This window comes from Alosa sapidissima, chromosome 1 (genome assembly GCF_018492685.1).
Source record: "Alosa sapidissima isolate fAloSap1 chromosome 1, fAloSap1.pri, whole genome shotgun sequence".
In the NCBI taxonomy this organism is placed as follows: domain Eukaryota; kingdom Metazoa; phylum Chordata; class Actinopteri; order Clupeiformes; family Clupeidae; genus Alosa; species Alosa sapidissima.
The window spans coordinates 39,138,857-39,158,237 of record NC_055957.1 but is presented as its reverse complement, the minus strand read 5'-3'; the positions used below and the strand labels follow the sequence as shown (position 1 = coordinate 39,158,237).

Sequence of the window (19,381 nt, the reverse complement as noted above, 5' to 3'; positions counted from 1 at the left end):
AACAGGCACATTAAATTAACCACTTATCTGTTACATTTCCGATATCTATAACAACATTTCTCAAAGTCAATATTAAACTATTCTGAGTTCTACTGGTCAGAATGGCAGTTAGGAATGACCATGTTGACATTCTTACGTGGTATTTCAAGAACTTTGCAAGTAACTACAACTTGTTAGATAGATAGAGATAGATAGATAGATACTTTATTGATCTCCAAGGGGAAATTCAAGAATTGAAATTCATTTGTTGTTGGATTCTATCCAGTGTACAGCACTGTATAAAATACAATATTATGATTTGATGAAGATTTTTGCCCAATTACTTCATACAGAAATGAGTCCAGGTCATTTGCCTGGCAGTCACGCTACACTCAACACAAGAGAACAGTTGGGAATGACTTGACCAGAGCATGTAACTCGCTTCATGTCACACAAATGCAGCGTATTGAAAATGCCTTTATTCAGATATGACCTTGAGCACCTCAGTGGCCTGAGGACACACTGCATTGACAGAAGCATGATTCAAACAAGGCATGATCGTCAGTGAAGAGCACTGTGCAGTCTGCTCTTAACAGCCCCAGAGATTTAGTCAATGTCTGTTAGTTACCTTCAGATCAAATGTCCACAAGACAAATGATTTTTTTTTTTTTAGAAATACATAACAATGCAGTTTGCATGCAAAAATATCTGAATGATTTCAGTATAAAATCATGATTAATAACAAACACATAAACTTGTGATTATGGTATTAGCAAGTATATATGTATATAATATATACATTGACTGAATCTTTCTATATGTAGTACACCAAATGGAATTTAGTAGACCATAATGAGATTTCACATTTGAATAGACAAGTTTAAAATGAGTTATGAAGAGTCATTATTGCATTGATCTGTCTCCTGTGCTTGTTGTGGACACACCGGAGTGCCTCTTGTGTTCCTCTGTGAGCTGAGACAGGGTGAGATGGCTGAGCAGACTATGAGTCATCCCCTCCACACAGCAAGAGCATGGCTTTGCGGTAGTCCCCAGAGGTGTCACCCTACACACACACACACACACACATATTAGTGATGCAATGTTCAACACTGAATTGGGAAGTAACACAATAGTGAAGTAGCATGATAGTGGAAGTGAAAAATATTCAGCAGCACAAAAGTCTGTGGCTACGCTTAAGAAAATGACTATGTGAGTTTGCAATGGATACAACACCTTGATCATGGCATGTAAGGAGGTGGCAAACATCCTTCTGAATTCTGTGCGAATATCCAGCATGTCAACCTCACTGCGAGACACCATGATTCGGATGAGAGTTTGGTCGTCAGTGCCTGCCCCCTAGAGGTGATTAATGGAAGTGCACATACATTGTAGAATGATAGAGCATACATACAACACAAATTTACAGGATTCTTTTTTTGCCAATATTTCCATCATCTCACCTTCATGGCAGAGTAGAGCATCTCTGCAAAGTAGGCTGGCACGCTACGGGCACACTTCACTGGGTGAGGAAAATCGCAGTCGTTAGATTTGACAGCTTCACTACTAGAGTGTTTCTTATTCACTTAAAATGTCAGAGTTAGTCAGGGTTATGTTTCAGATTGGGGTTATATTCAATAACTGTCTGTTGTGATATTCCATTATGGCTCCATCAATTCACCGGATTCATTTGTTACTACGAAGTTTTCACTGTTAGGGTGGAGGAACCATGACCAAGTCCAAATGTATTTTGGACAAATGGCTTGAATCAGATTTAGTGTGCCCAAGCCAAGTGAAACTGCAGCCTATTCAAGAGGAGTAAAGTAGGCTATAATTTAGTTAAAGGTTGTAGACAGTGTCTGGAGACTCACATCTTAGCCTGGGGTGTAAACAAGCACAAAGGGGAACCATGTGGGTGTCATGTGAAATGAACTTCCATTGATTTGTGTGTGTACGTCTATGTGATAGAAAGATGGAAGGAAGGAAAGAAGAGAAGAAAGAAAGAAAGAAAGAAAGAAAGAAAGAAAGCAAGAAAGCAAGAGACAGACAGACAAACAGGAGAATAAATATGTGTATAGAAGTGTATAGAAGACAGAAAAGAGCAGAAAGCAAAAGTAAAGAGAGAAATGCTGAGATAACGGACCCACAGCCAGCAGGATGTCTCTCAGATTGCCCGAGGTTTCTCTCTGGATGCTCTCCTCAATCTCAAAGCCAGAGATCTTCATGTACGCCTGAAACACTACGGAACAGAACACAACGAAAACCATCAGAGAAGGACAGCAATACAGCCACACACAGCACTATCTACCACTACCACCGTCATGTGAGGTTCCAGTGTTTATTTGAGGCTATACTGACTGATGCCCATGTACAGATATGTGCTCATGCATCATCTTGCATAAACACATCTGGGAAGAGATTGCTATACAAAGGTGATGTTTAAAAGTTTGACATTGGTATTAATGTTCGTGAGATATGGGTTGATGTAGCATTGATAGCAATGTTAGTGAAGTTATTAATGTTAGCATCAATAACAGAATGATGTTAGCGTTAATATTGATTAATGAGTATTGCGGAGTGATGGGTAGATTAATGTTGACATGGATGCCATGGTGTGTGTACGTACCCCTGCGGAGGTGCTCAGCACTGCGGTTGCCCATGATGGAGATGAACTGCTCCTCATCAGTGCCATACTTCGCCTCTCCTGCAGCAAACAAGGTCTGCAACATGGCAGCACCATCAACCACAGGCACAGGTGTGCATTTTCAAATGGCCATGCAAACAAGGCAACGTCCAAGAACACAGACATGCGCCAATCACACGCAAAAAGAAAATTAGACCAGGCATCTACCAGACCAGGTCAAATAAAAGAATAAAAGTAAAGGTTTTACATTAAGTCTTTGTCTATACACAAACGTATGAAAAATATACGCACATACACACAAATGCATGACTGACCTGAGCATCACTCTCGATGTTACCCTCCTGGACTCCTTGCTGTCTGCTTGCCTGAGGACAGAGAACCCATTCAGGACCACCCAGATAAAAGCGTGTGAGCGAGAACATGTCTGTTTAGAATGAGTCCTGACCTGTAACAGAATCACCAGCATCCTCTTAAAATGGCCATCCGTGTCTCCTATGATGTCCTCCTCCAGGTCATCATCATATTCTAGAGAGAAAAGCACATCATCAACATCAGGCCCCATCTACACCCAGCACAATAAAGCAACAGGTACTACACCAGTGTCTTTGCAAGTTTGAGACCAATTCATACATCATCTTACTGTCCGGTGCCCGTGTGGTTTAAATAACAAATAAACATGTGTCCATCTGTCTGCTAATGGGTCTGTTGGTCATAAAAAGGTGTGTGCCGGCTTTAAAAGCCTGGTCTGAAGTCAGTGACACAGCATTTCATTATCAAGAGCTATAGCTTCTGATTTGCCCAGTATGTACAGTAGTCCCTAGCAACACAAGTCACCATGTCAAGTGTCTTGTAGTGTGAGCAGAGCAGAGCGCACAAGCACAGCAGTCAAGAGTTATCAGTTGTGAGGAACGACCAAATAAAGCATCTAGCAGGAGTTACCACATCGTACACAACTGAGAAAAATCATTAAATCATAATGTCTTAAAGCAACAGATTGTAGCTCTTTTAACTTAAGATAATGGCTTCAAACTCATACCGATGCCACACTGATTTATAGTAAGGAGATTGTAAGGAAAAGCCAAATGGTCTATCTCTCACACTGCTGCTGAAATCCTGGAACACTTGTTATGCACTATGTAATGTTGTTGTCATAGTTAGGAGCATGAACCTTTTCATGGGTTTAGACCAATAGTAGCACTAAATGGGTAATCAGTATGTATGATTGACAAAAGGGGTATTCCTATCATTGTGTTACTTTAAGGCTGTATAATGTAGCTCTATACTCATTACATTCATGCTTATGATACCTGGGACTCCATGTGAACAGGGCGACCCTTGACCTTACCTTGCTTGTACGCAGCAATGATCTCTCGAACCTGATTGGCTGTTCTGGAGGCCAGGACCTCAATCAGTACTTTCTCATCCGTCCCTGCTCCCTGTGGACCAGAAATAATGAGGTGAGCCACATCCCCTATCACTTCCTCATTCCCTGTCTCAGGCTGGCTTTGCATGGGTTTCAACAGTAGTTAGGTTGTGTGCATGTGTGTGTGTGTGTGTGGGGGGGGGGGGGGGGGGGGATTGTACAATCCATGTTTGTGTGTGTGTGTACCTTGATGGCGTTCCTGAGCAGCTCCACATCATAGGCAAGGGGAGATGTCATTAGACCCACCATAAGAGTCTCGAACTTCCCACCCAGCTCCGACTTCAGGTCACCTACCAGGTCCTAAGAGACCCAGAGAGATTCAGATCAGAATCACAAGCCCACAGCAGAGCACTTTAACAAACTAATTTCCACACGGAGCCAGCCAGCTCGTAACATGGGGAAACCAGAGACCACAGGAATGTAAAGACTGCTCACTGTTCACTGCTATTGTCCGTGGACGCAGTAAAATGGATGGGAGAGGCCCCTATGCAACCACATGGATGTTGCGTTTGCGTTGACATTGTAATAAAAATGTAGGGCCTTCAGTATGATGGCCATCTCCTTCTCACTCTCCTGGTCCTGTAGGGAATGGGAGTCCCTCCCAGCACTTCTACTATGTCATCACACCTCATCCCCACCTCATCTGCTAACACCTCTTTATTCAACAGCAAGACCTATATGAGGGCGTTCAATGTTGTTGTTGCTCAATTCCTATTTCAAAACTACCTCGCCAAACATGAAATCCCACTCGTTCTAAACCTCGTCATTCATTGCTGACAAACAGTATATGCCCAGTACGAAAGGAACTCAGAGCTGCTGAGAGGAAATGGTGTAAATCCAGAGATAGAAATTATCTCAGGAACTACCAGTCTGTGCCATCATCTTTTTCACCCACTGTTCATCCACACTTGCAAAAAAGGCATTCTATCAGAGCAAGATTGAAAGCGCCACTAATAGTAGAAAACTTTTTTCCACTTTCAAGTCTCTTCTCAATCCTCTACCACCACCATCAGCTACTTCACTGTCAGCAGATGACTTTGCAACATTTTTCATTGAAAAAGTTCCTAAAATAAGTGTTTTATGAACCTATAAGGAGGGCTTTGCCTTGTGTTGGCATGATGGCATCATTGGACCCAGATTACAATTCACCCTTCGCTAAGCCACACCCGAAAACCGCCACAGGCCAATCGTGGCTTAGCAACCCGTCACTAGGCACGGGAGGTCTGACAAGCTTTTCGAGTTTTGCCATGTTAACCTGTGGAGACTGAAGGCCTGTGGGATATGAAGGGCACTTATTTAGATGTGTGGTGCCCTAACCCACGTAAAGACACAGTAAAATAGCATGTTACACTATAGAAACATGATATAATTGGGAACACATATTGTTCTAACTATAAAAATGGCATATTGCATGATATTTCCATAACCGCGAGATACACGCTTCACGATAACGGCAAGAAGTTGTTAACAGATGTTCACCAAGATGTATAGCCCATCAGCAATCTATTAAAAATAACACCTATTTGAAGTACCATTCATGATATGTTGTCAAATATTGAAGTTGTGGGAAGTACATAGCTTACATGGTTTCTTTCGTCCCCCATGCCTGTTCCATTCATTCTGGCCAGGAGAGTCGAATGAAACAAAACGCACATTCGACTTCTGCTTAAATAACTCATGAACGGTTTTGTTCAGAGATGAAATTCCAACTGTATTTGACAGGACAGATGACAGATGGATAGAGGACAGATGTAGGTTGCTAGTGACAAAATATTAGCTTCCAGTGTGCAGGGATGGATTACTGCACGGGCCTACCGGGCCCAGGGCCAGGGGCCCAAGGGGTCAGGGGGCCCTGAAGCCCAAGCCTTTGCATGGAATCACTGCCTCAATATCAACAAATCAGGATGTAGACTATGAATCTGATTGCATTTAGTATTGGCCATCCCCAAAATGCACCAGAATACAGGAAATCACATCAAACATTTTCTGGGGGAGGACCCCCAAACCTCCCCTCCCACATATAAGACAATAAGTTGGGGGCCCTTAATACATCTGGGCCCAGGGGCCCGAAAGTTCATAATCCGCCCATGCCAGTGTGGTACGATGTCTTTGTAAATTACATTTCATTGAAAAGTCCCGGTTCTCCCCCTATGTAATAGACGTGCAGGGTGCTAAAGCTTGTCAGGCATAGCAACAGTAACTAAGGAGGGCGGGACTTAGCGAAGGGTGAATTGGTCTAGGCTACGTACTCAATATAATCACAGAAATGTGTGTGCAATGTGCATGCCCATTCTTTATTCATCTCCCTTCTAAATTGATATATTTGTTTACGAATACAAGAAATGTTCACAGCCAAAATACTATCTTTATTGTTTTTGTAGAGAAGGCAATTACATTTGTATTTATGCAGGGTACAAAATAGAGTTCGTTAGGCCTATTTATGACATTATTTATTTATCCATTAATTCATGCTCAACATTTATTCATCTTCGACTCAAAAGACATTCATGGCTAATGTCTGAAACACTTTGTGACACAATGCTATCCTTAACTTTCACCAGCAGAGGTCCTCATAGAGTTCTGAAGCTTCGAGTACTGAACCTTTTTTCGATACAATTGGATTGAAAGCTTCACTGGTTCAGAAAGCTTCAGTTCGCCATCACTACTAAACCAAAGATGGTTGATTACGAAGATACTTTCTCTGCCCCCTCTTTTGACTGCAACATTCGAATTTCTGGGCAAAAAATTATATCCCGAGAAAAGTGGATTTGAGGGGTACAGCTCCATAGGCCTCCATTCATTCTGCACTTATTCGTGAGCGCCCTCACTGCAACCAGTTCAGAAACCGGAAGTTTCCCGAGAGTGGCGGTTCTCCCCTTATTAGACATTAGGCGTGTTCGACTTGAGGCAGATCTGACTTGGTCTGGCTTTCTACGTAAAACGTGATCTTCAGAGGCTAGCCGGGAGGAGCTACAACAGAGGGCAGCTCATCCCGGACAGACAGGCTACAGTCTGCCTGACGTGACTCGCGGGAGATATCGCGGAATGTTGTTTGCAATAAACACAGCAGAACTTTCATTCTTACTCATTAAAATGAGCATAATGACTGACGAAATAAATTCTTATGATGTAGTTTAAATAAACCACTGTTGTCATACAGTTAACAGGCCTGCATTGTAGCACATAAATTCAATATCAAGTGTTTCCCCTATATGTGTGTCTATCTATTTAGCCAACAGCAGAAAATAACAGAATATCCAAACGTTTTCAGTAGGCTAGCCTACCATTGTTGCAGAAATCACGTATAAGAAGGTATCCCTTCGATTTCTGTTTATTTTCGCATATTCCAACATAAGGAAGCAGCATGAGACTCCCGTCATAATCGTCATGAGGACATTCCTCCTAAATGGCCCTATCACGTCTTTGAACTGACGTCATGAGGGCGTGTTTTAGCTCGTGGAAGGCAACTGCAAGATCTGACTGCAGGCTAAGACTCCCGCGATATTTTAAGGTCATGTGACATGGTGTCACGGTGGTAAGTCCCTCCCCGGCTGACAGAAGTCGGACAGAATTTCTAACCAGCAAGCATTGCGTCCATCCCAGTATGCATTGTGTTCAACCCAGCATGCATCACATCAAGTCAGATCTGCACAGATCTGCCTCAAGTCGAACACACCTAGTCTCTGGCTGCACAGTCTCGCCCACAGCCGATGCCGGATGTAAAAATTCAATGCAATTTCTCTATTGACAATTGCAGTATAAGCCATAAAAACTTAACTGCACGTGGTAGACTTAAAACCAGCTACGGCTGTACTAAGCGATTGTATGCTCCTATAGACACCAAGAGTTCATGGGGCACTAACCTTGTTTTGATATAAATGTCTTTTATTCGCGATCTCTTGTAGTCTATGAAGTACTTCATTACCCACAATCCTGAACAATCCCACAGTGATGCCTCTAATTGGTGGAAAGGCCGTTATGGTCATAGTTTGAAACTTTCTCAGCGAAAAATATTGACAAAGATGGCGGAGTCTTTTACTGCCTATGGCGAAAATCTTAATGTGATTAAAAACTTTCTTGACTTTAGTGAGTGTCCAAAGGGGTGAAAGCTACTTTAAATCGGGTCACATCATTTACTGTTGTATCCGAGAGTCAGTTTGTGGGTTTTGTAAGGGCCAGCATGAGGGACAAGACCTACAAAGTTGTGGTGAGTTAAGCAGGGAGGTTGGTAACGTTAATGCTGCTAGCAGTGCTAGTTAACATTAGCTAGGCTACTGTAGCTTTCATACTGTATGATTCATATCAATCATTAAGCTAGGAATACTTCTTCGTGCATTTAATGAACATTTTGTGTAATAATTCACGGCAAATTAATAAACTGAATATGGTGGTCCAAGAGCAGACCATGCACCAGTCTATGCATCAGCCCGACTGAGCAGTGATGACAGCATAGGATGAGTCAGGTAACGTTATGAAGCACGTTAACCGCTTTCACACACACACGATATAAAATACACAATGATACATATAAAATTCAATATCAAAACACTATTATTTACACGATTACTCCTGAAATAACTGCTATTAACTGCACATTCACTATATCAGAGCCCGTCTACGGAGAGCCTTGGCACTTCCTATTAAGCCTCATTGTATCGACATTGGTTGCAGTTCCATTAGAATTCCACTGGGGGTGATCGCGGGCGAGTGCAGGTTGAATGGGGGTCTATGGAGCTAGACGGCTAAATGTATCTCTTTCACCTGCTTGTCATGGAAGAATCGTAGATTTTATTGTAGTTTATGCAAGTTCAATATAGATTTTAGATCTAAAGTTGAATGAACGAGTACTTATGTCCTTTTCATTTCTTACAGGTTGGGTCAGTGTTGCCCATATCACGCTAGCATTGTGCTAATGAATGACGTCATTGACATATTTGAAAGGCTTTTTAGAAGACTTACGTGACTTCAAAAAATATAACAATCAACAGTGGGTATTTTCTTTGCCTCTCCTAGCGAATGCAACATTCAAATTACTACTCAAAAAATTATATCAAGAGAAAAGTGGATATTGAGGGGTAAAGCTCCATAGACCTCAATGCATTCTGCACTCGCCTGCGAGCGCCCTCAAGTGGAATCTGAGGAGGAACTGCAACCAGTCCAGAAACCGGAAGTAACCAGACAGTGCCAATTCTCTTCCTATTAGACATTCTCTGACTATATAAAAATCACAGTTTGGAGGAAAGGGTTCCCCATCGATATATGAATGGCCATGAACACAAGCATCTATGATCTAAAAACAAGGCATGGTTAATAACTTGCCGCGAACCTAGACAACCGTTTTGATTACATAGACTCATAGCCTATACCTCGGTTACGGTCTCGTTTAGTAAGCTAAGTAGCCTGATGCGAACGAAGCCAGCAACATTTAACTTTAGAACTAGGCTACCCAGATAACGTGTAGCCTATTTGAAGCTTATGTGATGTAGGCTAGGCTACTTCCCCATCAATAATGTGTAAATTGCCATGAACACAATCATCTACAATACTAGAATAAGGCTTGGTTAATAACTAACTTGTCGAGAACCTAGACCGTTTGACTCATTAGACTCACCCTCGATTACGGTCTCGTTCAGCCTGGCACGGTCTTCGTGAGGCTACTATGAAGCCAGCAACATTCACTTCTCTAACATATAACTTTAAGATAATATGACTTGTAGGCTAATATGAGATGTAGGCCTACTTCCCCATCGATACTGTGTGAATTGCCATGAATAAATCATCTAGGCTACGATGCACTAACAAGGCTGGTATGAATCAAACTTGCCGAGAACCAAGACAAGATAAAGGGCTCTTTTTTAAACAGTCTACTTTTATTGTCAAAAAAGATGTCACGTGTGAACCTAGCCAGCTTATGTGATCGGTTGATTACAACTTGCCGAGAACCTAGCGAACTGTTTGACTCGTGTGGCAGCCACGGTTACGAGGCCCGGAGAACCTAGCGAACTGTTTGACTCATTTCGCAGCCACGGTTATGAGGCCCAGAGCCATACAGGCTCATCATAGTTTGACTGATTATACTACCACTCCAGTAGAGGCGCTAATACGCGATACGATGAAAAGTAGTGACGAGAACACTCGAGCACAGCCAATCAAGCCAGTGTTGCTCTGTATGTGAAAACGAATGATGTTAGGAACATTAAGTCGGTTTTTGACGTTTGGCACTCGATTCTCCCGGCTCAGTGACACGAACCGGGTTATTTAACCGACACTTCGGTCAGTTAGTCAACACTATTGGAATACATCAACGTAGGGAGCGAAAAGGACTTATACTTATGAAATCTTTGAGCAAATGTAAATAATAGTTTAGCCTATTAACAGGAGTGTCATTAACGAAGTCACAGTGGAGTAGGATGTTATATCGTCAGCTAAACTTTAGTCATAGATTTTGTCACTTGAAATAGGCTACGAACGTACCCGAGTCAAACTGTAGGCCTAGTTTAGTAGGCTAGACATGGTTGGGTCAAAATCGCTATTTTTCAAACACTAAGAAGGCTCGACATAACTTGAAACTTTGATCGAAGCATCATCAGTGTCTCTACATATGAACTCGAGCATTAAGAACATTGTTCGTGTACAAATAGTTTACTAAAAAGAAAGATTTTAGACAACTCACTCCTTGCAAGATGGCAAGATGGCAGCGAGCAGAAAAAACAAGTGAGTTGTTCAAAACCTCTCTTTTAGTAAACTCTGTGTACACCAACAATGTTCTCAATGCTCGAGTTCATGTGTAGAGACACTGATGATACTTCGATCAAAGTTTCATGTTGTGTCAGATTGTATCAAAAAAGTAGTAGCCCTATAGGAATCCCATTCAAAAGGTCATTTCACCCGAAAACGACAACGCATACAAGCTTAAAAGTGGCGCTTTGGACGTACTTATGCATTTATATGAAAGTTTGACTTGGGTACATTCACAAAACACAGAGAGTCTGGTTTCCAGGCTAACTAAACCCCTCTTCTACTGCACTTTTTACCCCCCCTCCCCTTTTGGACAAAAGTGCCTGCTAAATACCATAACCATAACCATACAAAGGGGTGGGAACGGAAATGTTAGAACCGATAAGAATCAGAACAAACAAGCAGAATCGGAACTGGAATTGGAATCAATACAATTTAAACGACACCCAAGCCTTGTTCAAATGTGTGAATAAGATTTAATATATGATACTATCACTGGTTAATCTACTCTCATGTTATGGGTATCAGTGGCAGTTGCAGGCGTGGTGGAGCAGTGGTAATGCCACCACCTGAAAATCGGTCAACTTCAGGTTTAAATCCAAAATCTACCATTGCTAGTCTATGTTGCTTTGAAAATAAGTGTCTGCTGCACACCAGTGAACTTCAACTTTAAATTTGAACTTTAACTTTAGTAACAAGCAAAGAACAAAGCCGTGAAAGGGGAAATGGAAAAGAGAAAATTTGGCAGAGGAAATTTAGTCATATCTCATGCCATGAGAAAAGGGGAAGATCTGAAATCAAAGTAAAAGACAAAGTTTATAATTATGTGGCTCATCTGAAAGCCATGTTTACACAAGCCAGTTGTAAAGCCATGTGAACAGGAACCAGTGGTATTAACAGTGGGTAATAAATATGGTGTATTGCTTTAAACAGAACAAACAAAACATATTTTGATGCAGCACATATGTTTTGGCAATTCACTTCAGAGTGTGTGTGTTATCAGAATTTGCCGTTCAGACCAACAAAGTGTAAGATATACTATAACGAATTAATTAGGTTTACAGAAACTGCCATATACCGCTAGATATACATTAGGCACTATAGGCTTTTTTTTCTTCAAATTACTGCATTCTCTCCCTTTTGTTCTTTACACTGTGGGGTCTGAATCAATTCTGTGACACATTATAATCATGTGCTATTGGGCCAGCTTAATAGCTGAAGATAAATTACCTGGATCCACAGTAACATACACTCATGCTCTTACTCATTTTAAGAACTCTTCTTAAGGTGCAGAACTTTCTACATTTCATCACAGCTTTTAACGTAGGTAATGTACCTTTTATTGATTTTGTGGCAAAGGCATTAGATAAGTGACTTATTATGAATCACATTTGACTTAATGGTTGGTTGGCTGAACATGTAAAAATCCCAGGCATGCATGTTACTGAATGTACACCAGGACCTGCAGTTTGAACAGGCTTAGCTTGAGAACTACTAATGCAGTAGTTGCAGTAAGTGTACCTAACAGAATCACTCTCTAGCAGAAGAGAGTATTGAGTTATACTGAACATTCACCGCTGATGCTGAATGCTGAGGTTAGGGCCATATGCTCCAATAAAACGGCATCACTTAGGACCTGCAAGCTTTTCAGCTTATCACCTCCACCAAGCAGCCTGGTTTTTCTGTCTGGTTTGCTTGTTTGTTGCTCAGCAGGATTACACAGAAATTATTGGCTTGATTTTCACTGAACTCAGATTCAGTTAATCTGGATCACAAGGTGGCTTCATGACTTAATTTTCACTTTTGTTAAATTAACAATGTAGGAATTCCCCTTTCAACATACTGGGCTACCCATGTAGTGAGTGGGTACTCAAGGGTCATGTTCAATCTCTGAAGTGCAATACCAGGCATTCCAGGTGCACATCATTTCAGATAGAGAATTCTGCCTATTATAAGTCTGTGTACTGTACAATATTTTTTAAAGTAAAAAATGTCTTTGTATCTTGCTGTGTGATCTAAACCTGCTCATTTTAAAACTACTGTTGTAGTGTGTGCCGGGATTGGCAAGCTACTCCCAGTGGGGAGGGTGTTTATTTGTTAGTTTAATTTGCTTTACTTCATACTATTTTTTTTATTGTCTGGTCTTTCAACACTAAACCTCCTGAACTTTTATTTTAATTTATAAATAAACCACTCAATTACTTCCTTGTTCATATTTACTTTTACTCTTAAGTTTGAATTAACTGGTTATGCATCCGCATGCCCCTAAGCATTAACAATATTGATTGTGGTTTTCACATGTTGACTTTACAGCAGGTGCACTTTTACTACTTACAGTATTTCACTGTTCAAATTCAAGTTGAAATGACACAAGCTACTTGCTTGTCTATGATGCTTGACTTATTGAAGAAACCTGTTCGGTGTACAGGTTTTTAGACACAAATATGATCATTCTGTAATTTACTGACAAAATCTGACTAAACACTCCTTTTTTCTATACATAATCATATAGATTACCACTGAGAACTCAATGTCTGACAGTTTGAAAAGTCAATGGGTATTATACTCAAGGATTTCCCTCCCTGGATTTCATTGTCTATACTGCACATTATACATGTTTGGACATTATTTCAGGGTTTGACTAAAGAGTTCTCTAACTATTTGTAAATGGCAGTTTCTAGACAGATACATATCTTCACCAAATACCCTATCTAGCCATGTTAAAGCAACACAAAGTGAAAAGTTACATGCATTGCTGACTGATAAGATTTATACTGTTGTATCTCCTGGCTGGTACTGTGAATTTGTATATTTTATTGCAAACAGATTTTGCATACTGTGGTTTGCATACACAAAATTGTGCAATCCTTAGCACCCAAATGGATTCAACCAGAGAACCTTGATATGAAGAGTACCATATGTAAAGGTGCTAAGGACATCCAGGGTTCTTAGGTTCCTAGCAAGAACACTGTGAGGAAGGAATCCTATAACATTTCTGCTATAATGATAGAATATATGATATATATATATATATATATGAAGAACCTTTAAGACAAAGACATGTTTGTATGTCATTTGTACTGACATGTTTTAAAATGTGGAATGGATGTACTGTTGGGTTACCTTGCCGAATAAGGTCTTATAGGTGGCTTTAATTTCCTGCCGTTGGCTGTTACTACGTGCAGTCAGAAGCTGAATAATGGTGTCCTCATCAGTGCCTGAAAGAAATATAATAAAAAATAAAAAAATTACTGGCATATTAATGACTTCAGAGAACATGCACTGTGTAAAATGTAGCACATTAAGGAACATTGCCTCAAGAATCATTTTGAAAGTCTGGGAAAATAGGAACAGGAAACAGTCTTTTATTCTTCAAAAATGTTTGCCTTTTTAAATGATAAGCTACCCACTCCAAGTTAGAGTTTATGTGCAAAGTGTCTCCCAACTCATTCATAATTGCTCTGCACTCGAGAACAGATTGCTTTTTGAAGTATTTAGCATAGGCCATTATTGGGGGATCCTTAAAAGTGGACGTATAGATTTCTAAGCCCCCAGCATAAAACGTATTAAATGACTGTGCTGTAATGATTTGCCAAATGTCCTTCCATTCTAACACCTGCTTTCCCTTCCTCCTTCTCAACTCCACTCTTTTGCCAAGTGGACCTTGTGGACATCAGTGGTTTCAATGGGAGCCTATAGCCACCTACTCATTAACACAGAATGACAAAAGCAGAACACACCCCCCATTGTACTGTCTGCACTTCCTCACTTCTCCATGCCAGCAGCCCTCTCCCCCACTACATCTCCACATTCGTATAACCAAGTTTACCTTGGGGTCGATATCTTAAACTCGAGGCAGCTTAGTCACCTACTTAATAAACTGAGCAATCCCTACTCAGTGGCTGGTCTGTTATTGCCACATCAGGTAATCAATTGCAGAGGATGATGATGAATCATGCGTCATGCCACCCATTCCAGCATCACATGATAGGGTCAGCCAAATTTAAACAAAATCAAATAGAAAACAAACGGGTCATTCCACGTCAGTTCAACAAGGGCCCACGCACTTAGGTCTCAAAAAATTCTGAAAACATTACCAGGTGTACCTATGTTACCCAGGAGACACACTGTAAAATTACTCTTATGTAAGATCAATACTTTCCAAGATACAGCCAGTTTTACAGGGGGAGGGCTTAAACAGAGCCCAGCCAAAAACTCCAATAAAATTTGTATCAACTTTGAGGGACAGCTATAACCATGCAGGATTATCCAGACCAAACGTGACGATTTTGCTACATACTATTCCTATTTATGTACCAGCATGCAAAATTTGAGCCTCCTACATGGTTTAGTTCTTGCGCTGTGGGCTTGTGAACTTTGACAAAAAAAAGAGGCTGGACAAAATCGACACCCCCCTCCCCCTACTCACCTAAGCCCTTCATGGCCTTGTTGAGGGCTGCAGCATCGTTGCTAGCTTTGAAGCCAGGGTGGGGTTTCACGGTGCCTCTTCCAGCCTGGCAAACACAACAAACACACAAACAGCCACACAATAAGAAAGAGATTTTACTGAAATGTAGTACTGTCCAAGGGGTGTCAAAATGGGGAATTTCATACAAGTTGAAGAAAAAAGGTATTCAATTTAAAATAGCCGCTGCATTTTTGCCCCTGTCATGTTGGTCATGTTGTGAGAATACTTTTTCAGCTGAAATGCACTGTCCAGTGTTACAGTACTACACAGATGAGCACACTTACATGTGTCTGTTCTACGTGCTCAGAGAAGATTCAGAGAAGTAAACTACTGTGAGTGTCTCATATACACAATGTTTGTCTTCAGAGTGGTTAGCAGTCCGCTACATTTTTTTACAGCAGTTTTCCACTTGGAAAGTCTGAATGTTTGGGTGGGCCTGCATTTAAAGGGACAGGCACAATGGATGTAACAGCAGTGCTCAGAAATGTCTTCCTTTCTTAACACAGTCCCTTGGAAATACATAAATTACAGTTAAAAATACAGGAAAAGCCATCTCTGATTAAGCCTACATCTCTGATCAAGCCTTCAGCATCAAGGCTGAGCTGGTAGACAGTTTCCTCCAAATCTCACCTTCATCTCCGTTCCTCAATCCCTGATTTATGGTGATATGAAGATAAACCTGTAGACTTTATTACATGTTTTATGACACCATCACCACACACAACCTGATGAGTCGCTACGGAAATAAATGACTTTCATATCAATGTGTGTTTGATCATATCTTTGTTTAGCAAATAGGTTATGATTAACTTATAGGTTTGTGTGTCCGTGTGTGTGTGTGTGTGGTGCGCGTCTGTCTGTCAGTCTGTGTCTGTGTGTGCAATATGTGCAATGTGCAATCAATAGTATTGGTGCACACTCTCCCACACACCCTAGTTTCTCATTAGCTCACAGCAGGACACCTGGGTACTGTTGAAATAGATCTTCAGCAGCAATTCATTAACTCACTATTTGGTTAGATAATCTCAGAGGTCAGTTCCTGCACCTAGAGGAATACAATAAGGCATCCCAATCAAGTTCCTTCACAGAGTGCTCCCTCTGGAAACAGCCATTCGAGCAATAAAACATCGGAGACTACCAAGATAGGGTGTGTGGTGATGAACACAAAGTTATGGTCACACCATGTTAATTCATCTAATTAGTTAATTATCTGAATGCTACTGAGAGTATCCATTGCTGAGATGCCATCAGACTATGTTAGGTGGAGAAACCAAACAGTGAAATGGTATTTTTGTAATGAGCTGAACCACCAGTCTAGCAAAGAATTTTGGGTAATCTTGGTGAGTCATCCCTGAAAAAGTGTCCAGAAATGTTTCTCAAACAAGGGAGATCCCGTGTCTGTGAGGAATGTCTGAAAAAAACCTCTCTCTCTCTCTCTCTCTCTCTCTCTCTCTCTCTCTCTCTTTCTGACTCTACATCATGTGCTCCTACGTTCACTTTCAGTCCAAGATGCTGCTCTGGACTCAATAAGCAACTGCTGACCAGCTAAGGTGTCAAGGGAGGCGAGTCATAGGCAGCACCATCTCCACCGGGGTGGAACCAAATCCAATATACTGTATGAAACTAAATGAAAGAGTAAATGGAAAGCTGGACACATGATCTACGGTGTGCTCTGAGGGACATAAGGAATTTGGGGAGTTTCGTTTGTGTGCAGCAGTGGTAAGGTTATGACTCAGACCCAGCCTCTCCCATACTGTAGGTCCTATCCCCAACTTGCACTGTGTCTTGTTCCATACAGATGTTCCACTAAGGAGACCACAAAACATTGACGTGTATGAGTCACTGAGCTGCAGCTAAATGCACTTGTTAAATAAACTCATATTACATATTAAATTAAATACTCATAAATACATATTTCCAGCTTGGTTTTTTTTTTTTAATTCATTCAAAATTACATTTGCTCCACCAACTGAGAAATAATATAGTGTGAGTGCCATACAAACATCAAGTCACCTATTGGTATACTTCTCTACGTAATACGAATGAAGGTAGTGATTTTAGAGACAAATGATAAAACAGGATTGACTCCCATCCTCGGATAGGAATGCTTGTTTGGACTTCTACAAACACACACACACACACACAACCCATATTAATCTATCCATCCCAAAATATCTCCATAGTCTTCCTTTTACAGCAAGAAATGTTGCTTTGGCAACATATCAGATCTCACATCTGTGCCCCTGTTTCTTTTAATCTGATTTTTAAAAAAGAGAACCATGTAAAGAATGTTTTTTACAGTAGAACACAGCACCACCAACTCACATCTAAACAGAGACCCTAAACTAGCTGTGTGCGTGCTGTGCAGGAGGATATATGAGGACTTTATCAGTGTTTATAGAGCTACAGCATGTTTACCCACTGGTGTCATCACATGGTGCAGAACCACACCCGCGTAACTACAGCAAACGACATAGTCTTTAGGGCTTAGATATTCCCCTAACCAATGCGAAAGGGTAGGAAGATGATGTGGAGAAACAGTGAGAATTAGAGAGGTGAAAAGGGGTAGACAAGGTGGGCATGGTGGTGAAAGATAAAGTGGGAGTGCAGGAGTGTAGACAGACAGAGCGAGAGAGACAGAGAGAGAGAGAGAGAGAGAGAGAGAGAGAGAGAGAGAGAGAGAGAGAGAGAGAGAGAGAGAGAGAGAGAGAGAGAGAGAGAGAGAGAGAAAGAGGAAAAGAAGGGATCCGCCCTACTGGGCAGTCTGCCCACACAGATGAGTCATAGACTCACAAGTCTGAGGCCTGGGTAGTAGCCTACAAACCAAGGAAGAACCGCTCTGCACTCTAAACTAGGAGGGGAAAACTCATCTGAACCGTTACTTAGTTTCAATATATTTCCCGTTCAAAATCTTGTATTTATGTACAACTAGGACAGATATAAGAAAACCTTCTTACCCACAGCAATAGCACTTTACAACGACTCTCCTTTGAGTAGAGAGAGACAACTCATCTTTTAATCTTTTATATCTAATATGGAGGCAATTGTCTTGATTTATGTCTTATTAGGCAGTTACACTTTGGTACTTGGATGTGTATGGTACCCTCTATGATGGTACCTTGACAGCTATCATATGCTATGATATCTATCTATCTACCATTGTTTTCTTTCCTCGGTTTCTATCTAACAAGCAGCTGACACATAGGTGATCTGTTCTCTGTAAACAAAAGTTACAAAACACCCAGGTCTTCTAAGCTACATCTTAGGCAAGTTATTACATAACATTAAGTTTCCAAATTGAAAAGGGCCGAAAAGTTACCAGTAGGCTACTATATATTTTCAGTTTCTTTCATAGAGATAATGTATTATTCATTATCAACCCCCAGTAAAACACAGTATAATTTATCATGTGAGTCTCAATGATTATTTGATGAGGACCTATAGTGGGTGTTGCCTGGATACCATATCACAGTAGTAGCCTATGACCACGTTTGACTTTTCTTTAAAACTAGGTCTACCTTCTGCTGTTAGGCTAACCTAATCAACTAAACAGTTGCCCATCTTAGAAATGAGAACTTAGAACTTACCATTGTAAATGTTGTCTTTTAAGCCTTATAATCTTCAAGCTGAAACCAAAAACCAAGAAATAAAATTAGTATATAAAAAAAACCTGTAGCCTACGTTAAAAGTGTGCAACCAATGCAATCACCTATGCTAAACATTGACCAATAATTTGGAATAACATTGCATACAGATATTGAAGATATAAGATATAAAGAACATAGAATTTGGTGAACGTCAAAAAAGAGCTTTTTTCCGACCTCTTCCACAAACCGTTGTCCAATACACAGGTACACTTTACCTGTTGTGGGCATAGCTTTACAAGTATAGTGTGGAAGAGTAGCCAACTGTTATTAAAAGTGGAACAGTTGTGACAGTTGCACTCACAGCTTACCAAGAGGATAGTTCGCTCGCCGCACACAGGATCGCCGCAGGAGAAAGGAAGCAAAGAGAAAAGTCAGAGTCGAATAAAACTACTAGGCTGAACCACACCCCGAAGAAAAACTATAGTTGTCGGGATTATGGGTAGTGTAGTTTTCAAACTTCCGCATCACCCTCCTGACACGCTGTG

At 40.9% G+C, this 19,381-nt stretch overlaps 1 protein-coding gene across 2 annotated transcripts; it reads right to left on the bottom strand.

The window, feature by feature from the left end:
- Positions 1–438: 438 nt before the first annotated feature.
- Positions 439–19,315, bottom strand: anxa5b (annexin A5b). 2 transcript variants are annotated; one of them, XM_042104350.1, is made up of 13 exons: positions 19,205–19,315; positions 18,837–18,875; positions 15,211–15,295; positions 13,905–13,999; positions 4,230–4,343; positions 3,966–4,056; positions 3,066–3,145; positions 2,935–2,985; positions 2,603–2,696; positions 2,120–2,215; positions 1,440–1,498; positions 1,213–1,335; positions 439–1,042 (listed from the first exon to the last, which is right to left on the bottom strand). In XM_042104350.1, the coding sequence occupies exons 2-13, from the start codon at positions 18,837–18,839 to the stop codon at positions 980–982; spliced, it is 954 nt and encodes a 317-aa protein (XP_041960284.1). In that variant the 5' UTR covers positions 18,840–18,875; positions 19,205–19,315; the 3' UTR covers positions 439–979. The 2 variants fall into 2 exon arrangements, with proteins under 2 accessions (XP_041960284.1, XP_041960293.1); XM_042104359.1 differs by having other exon boundaries at positions 19,198–19,240.
- Positions 19,316–19,381: the final 66 nt, after the last annotated feature.

What these genes read in the sequence shown, in the direction of transcription:
- anxa5b (XM_042104350.1), bottom strand. An exon ending in ATAAGACCTTATTCGGCAAG is followed by an intron (nt 4,344 to 13,904) that starts GTAACCCAACAG and finishes TGGGTCTCTTAG; the next exon opens with GACCTGGTAGGTGACCTGAA. An exon ending in ACATCGAGAGTGATGCTCAG is followed by an intron (nt 2,697 to 2,934) that starts GTCAGTCATGCA and finishes GCCATGTTGCAG; the next exon opens with ACCTTGTTTGCTGCAGGAGA.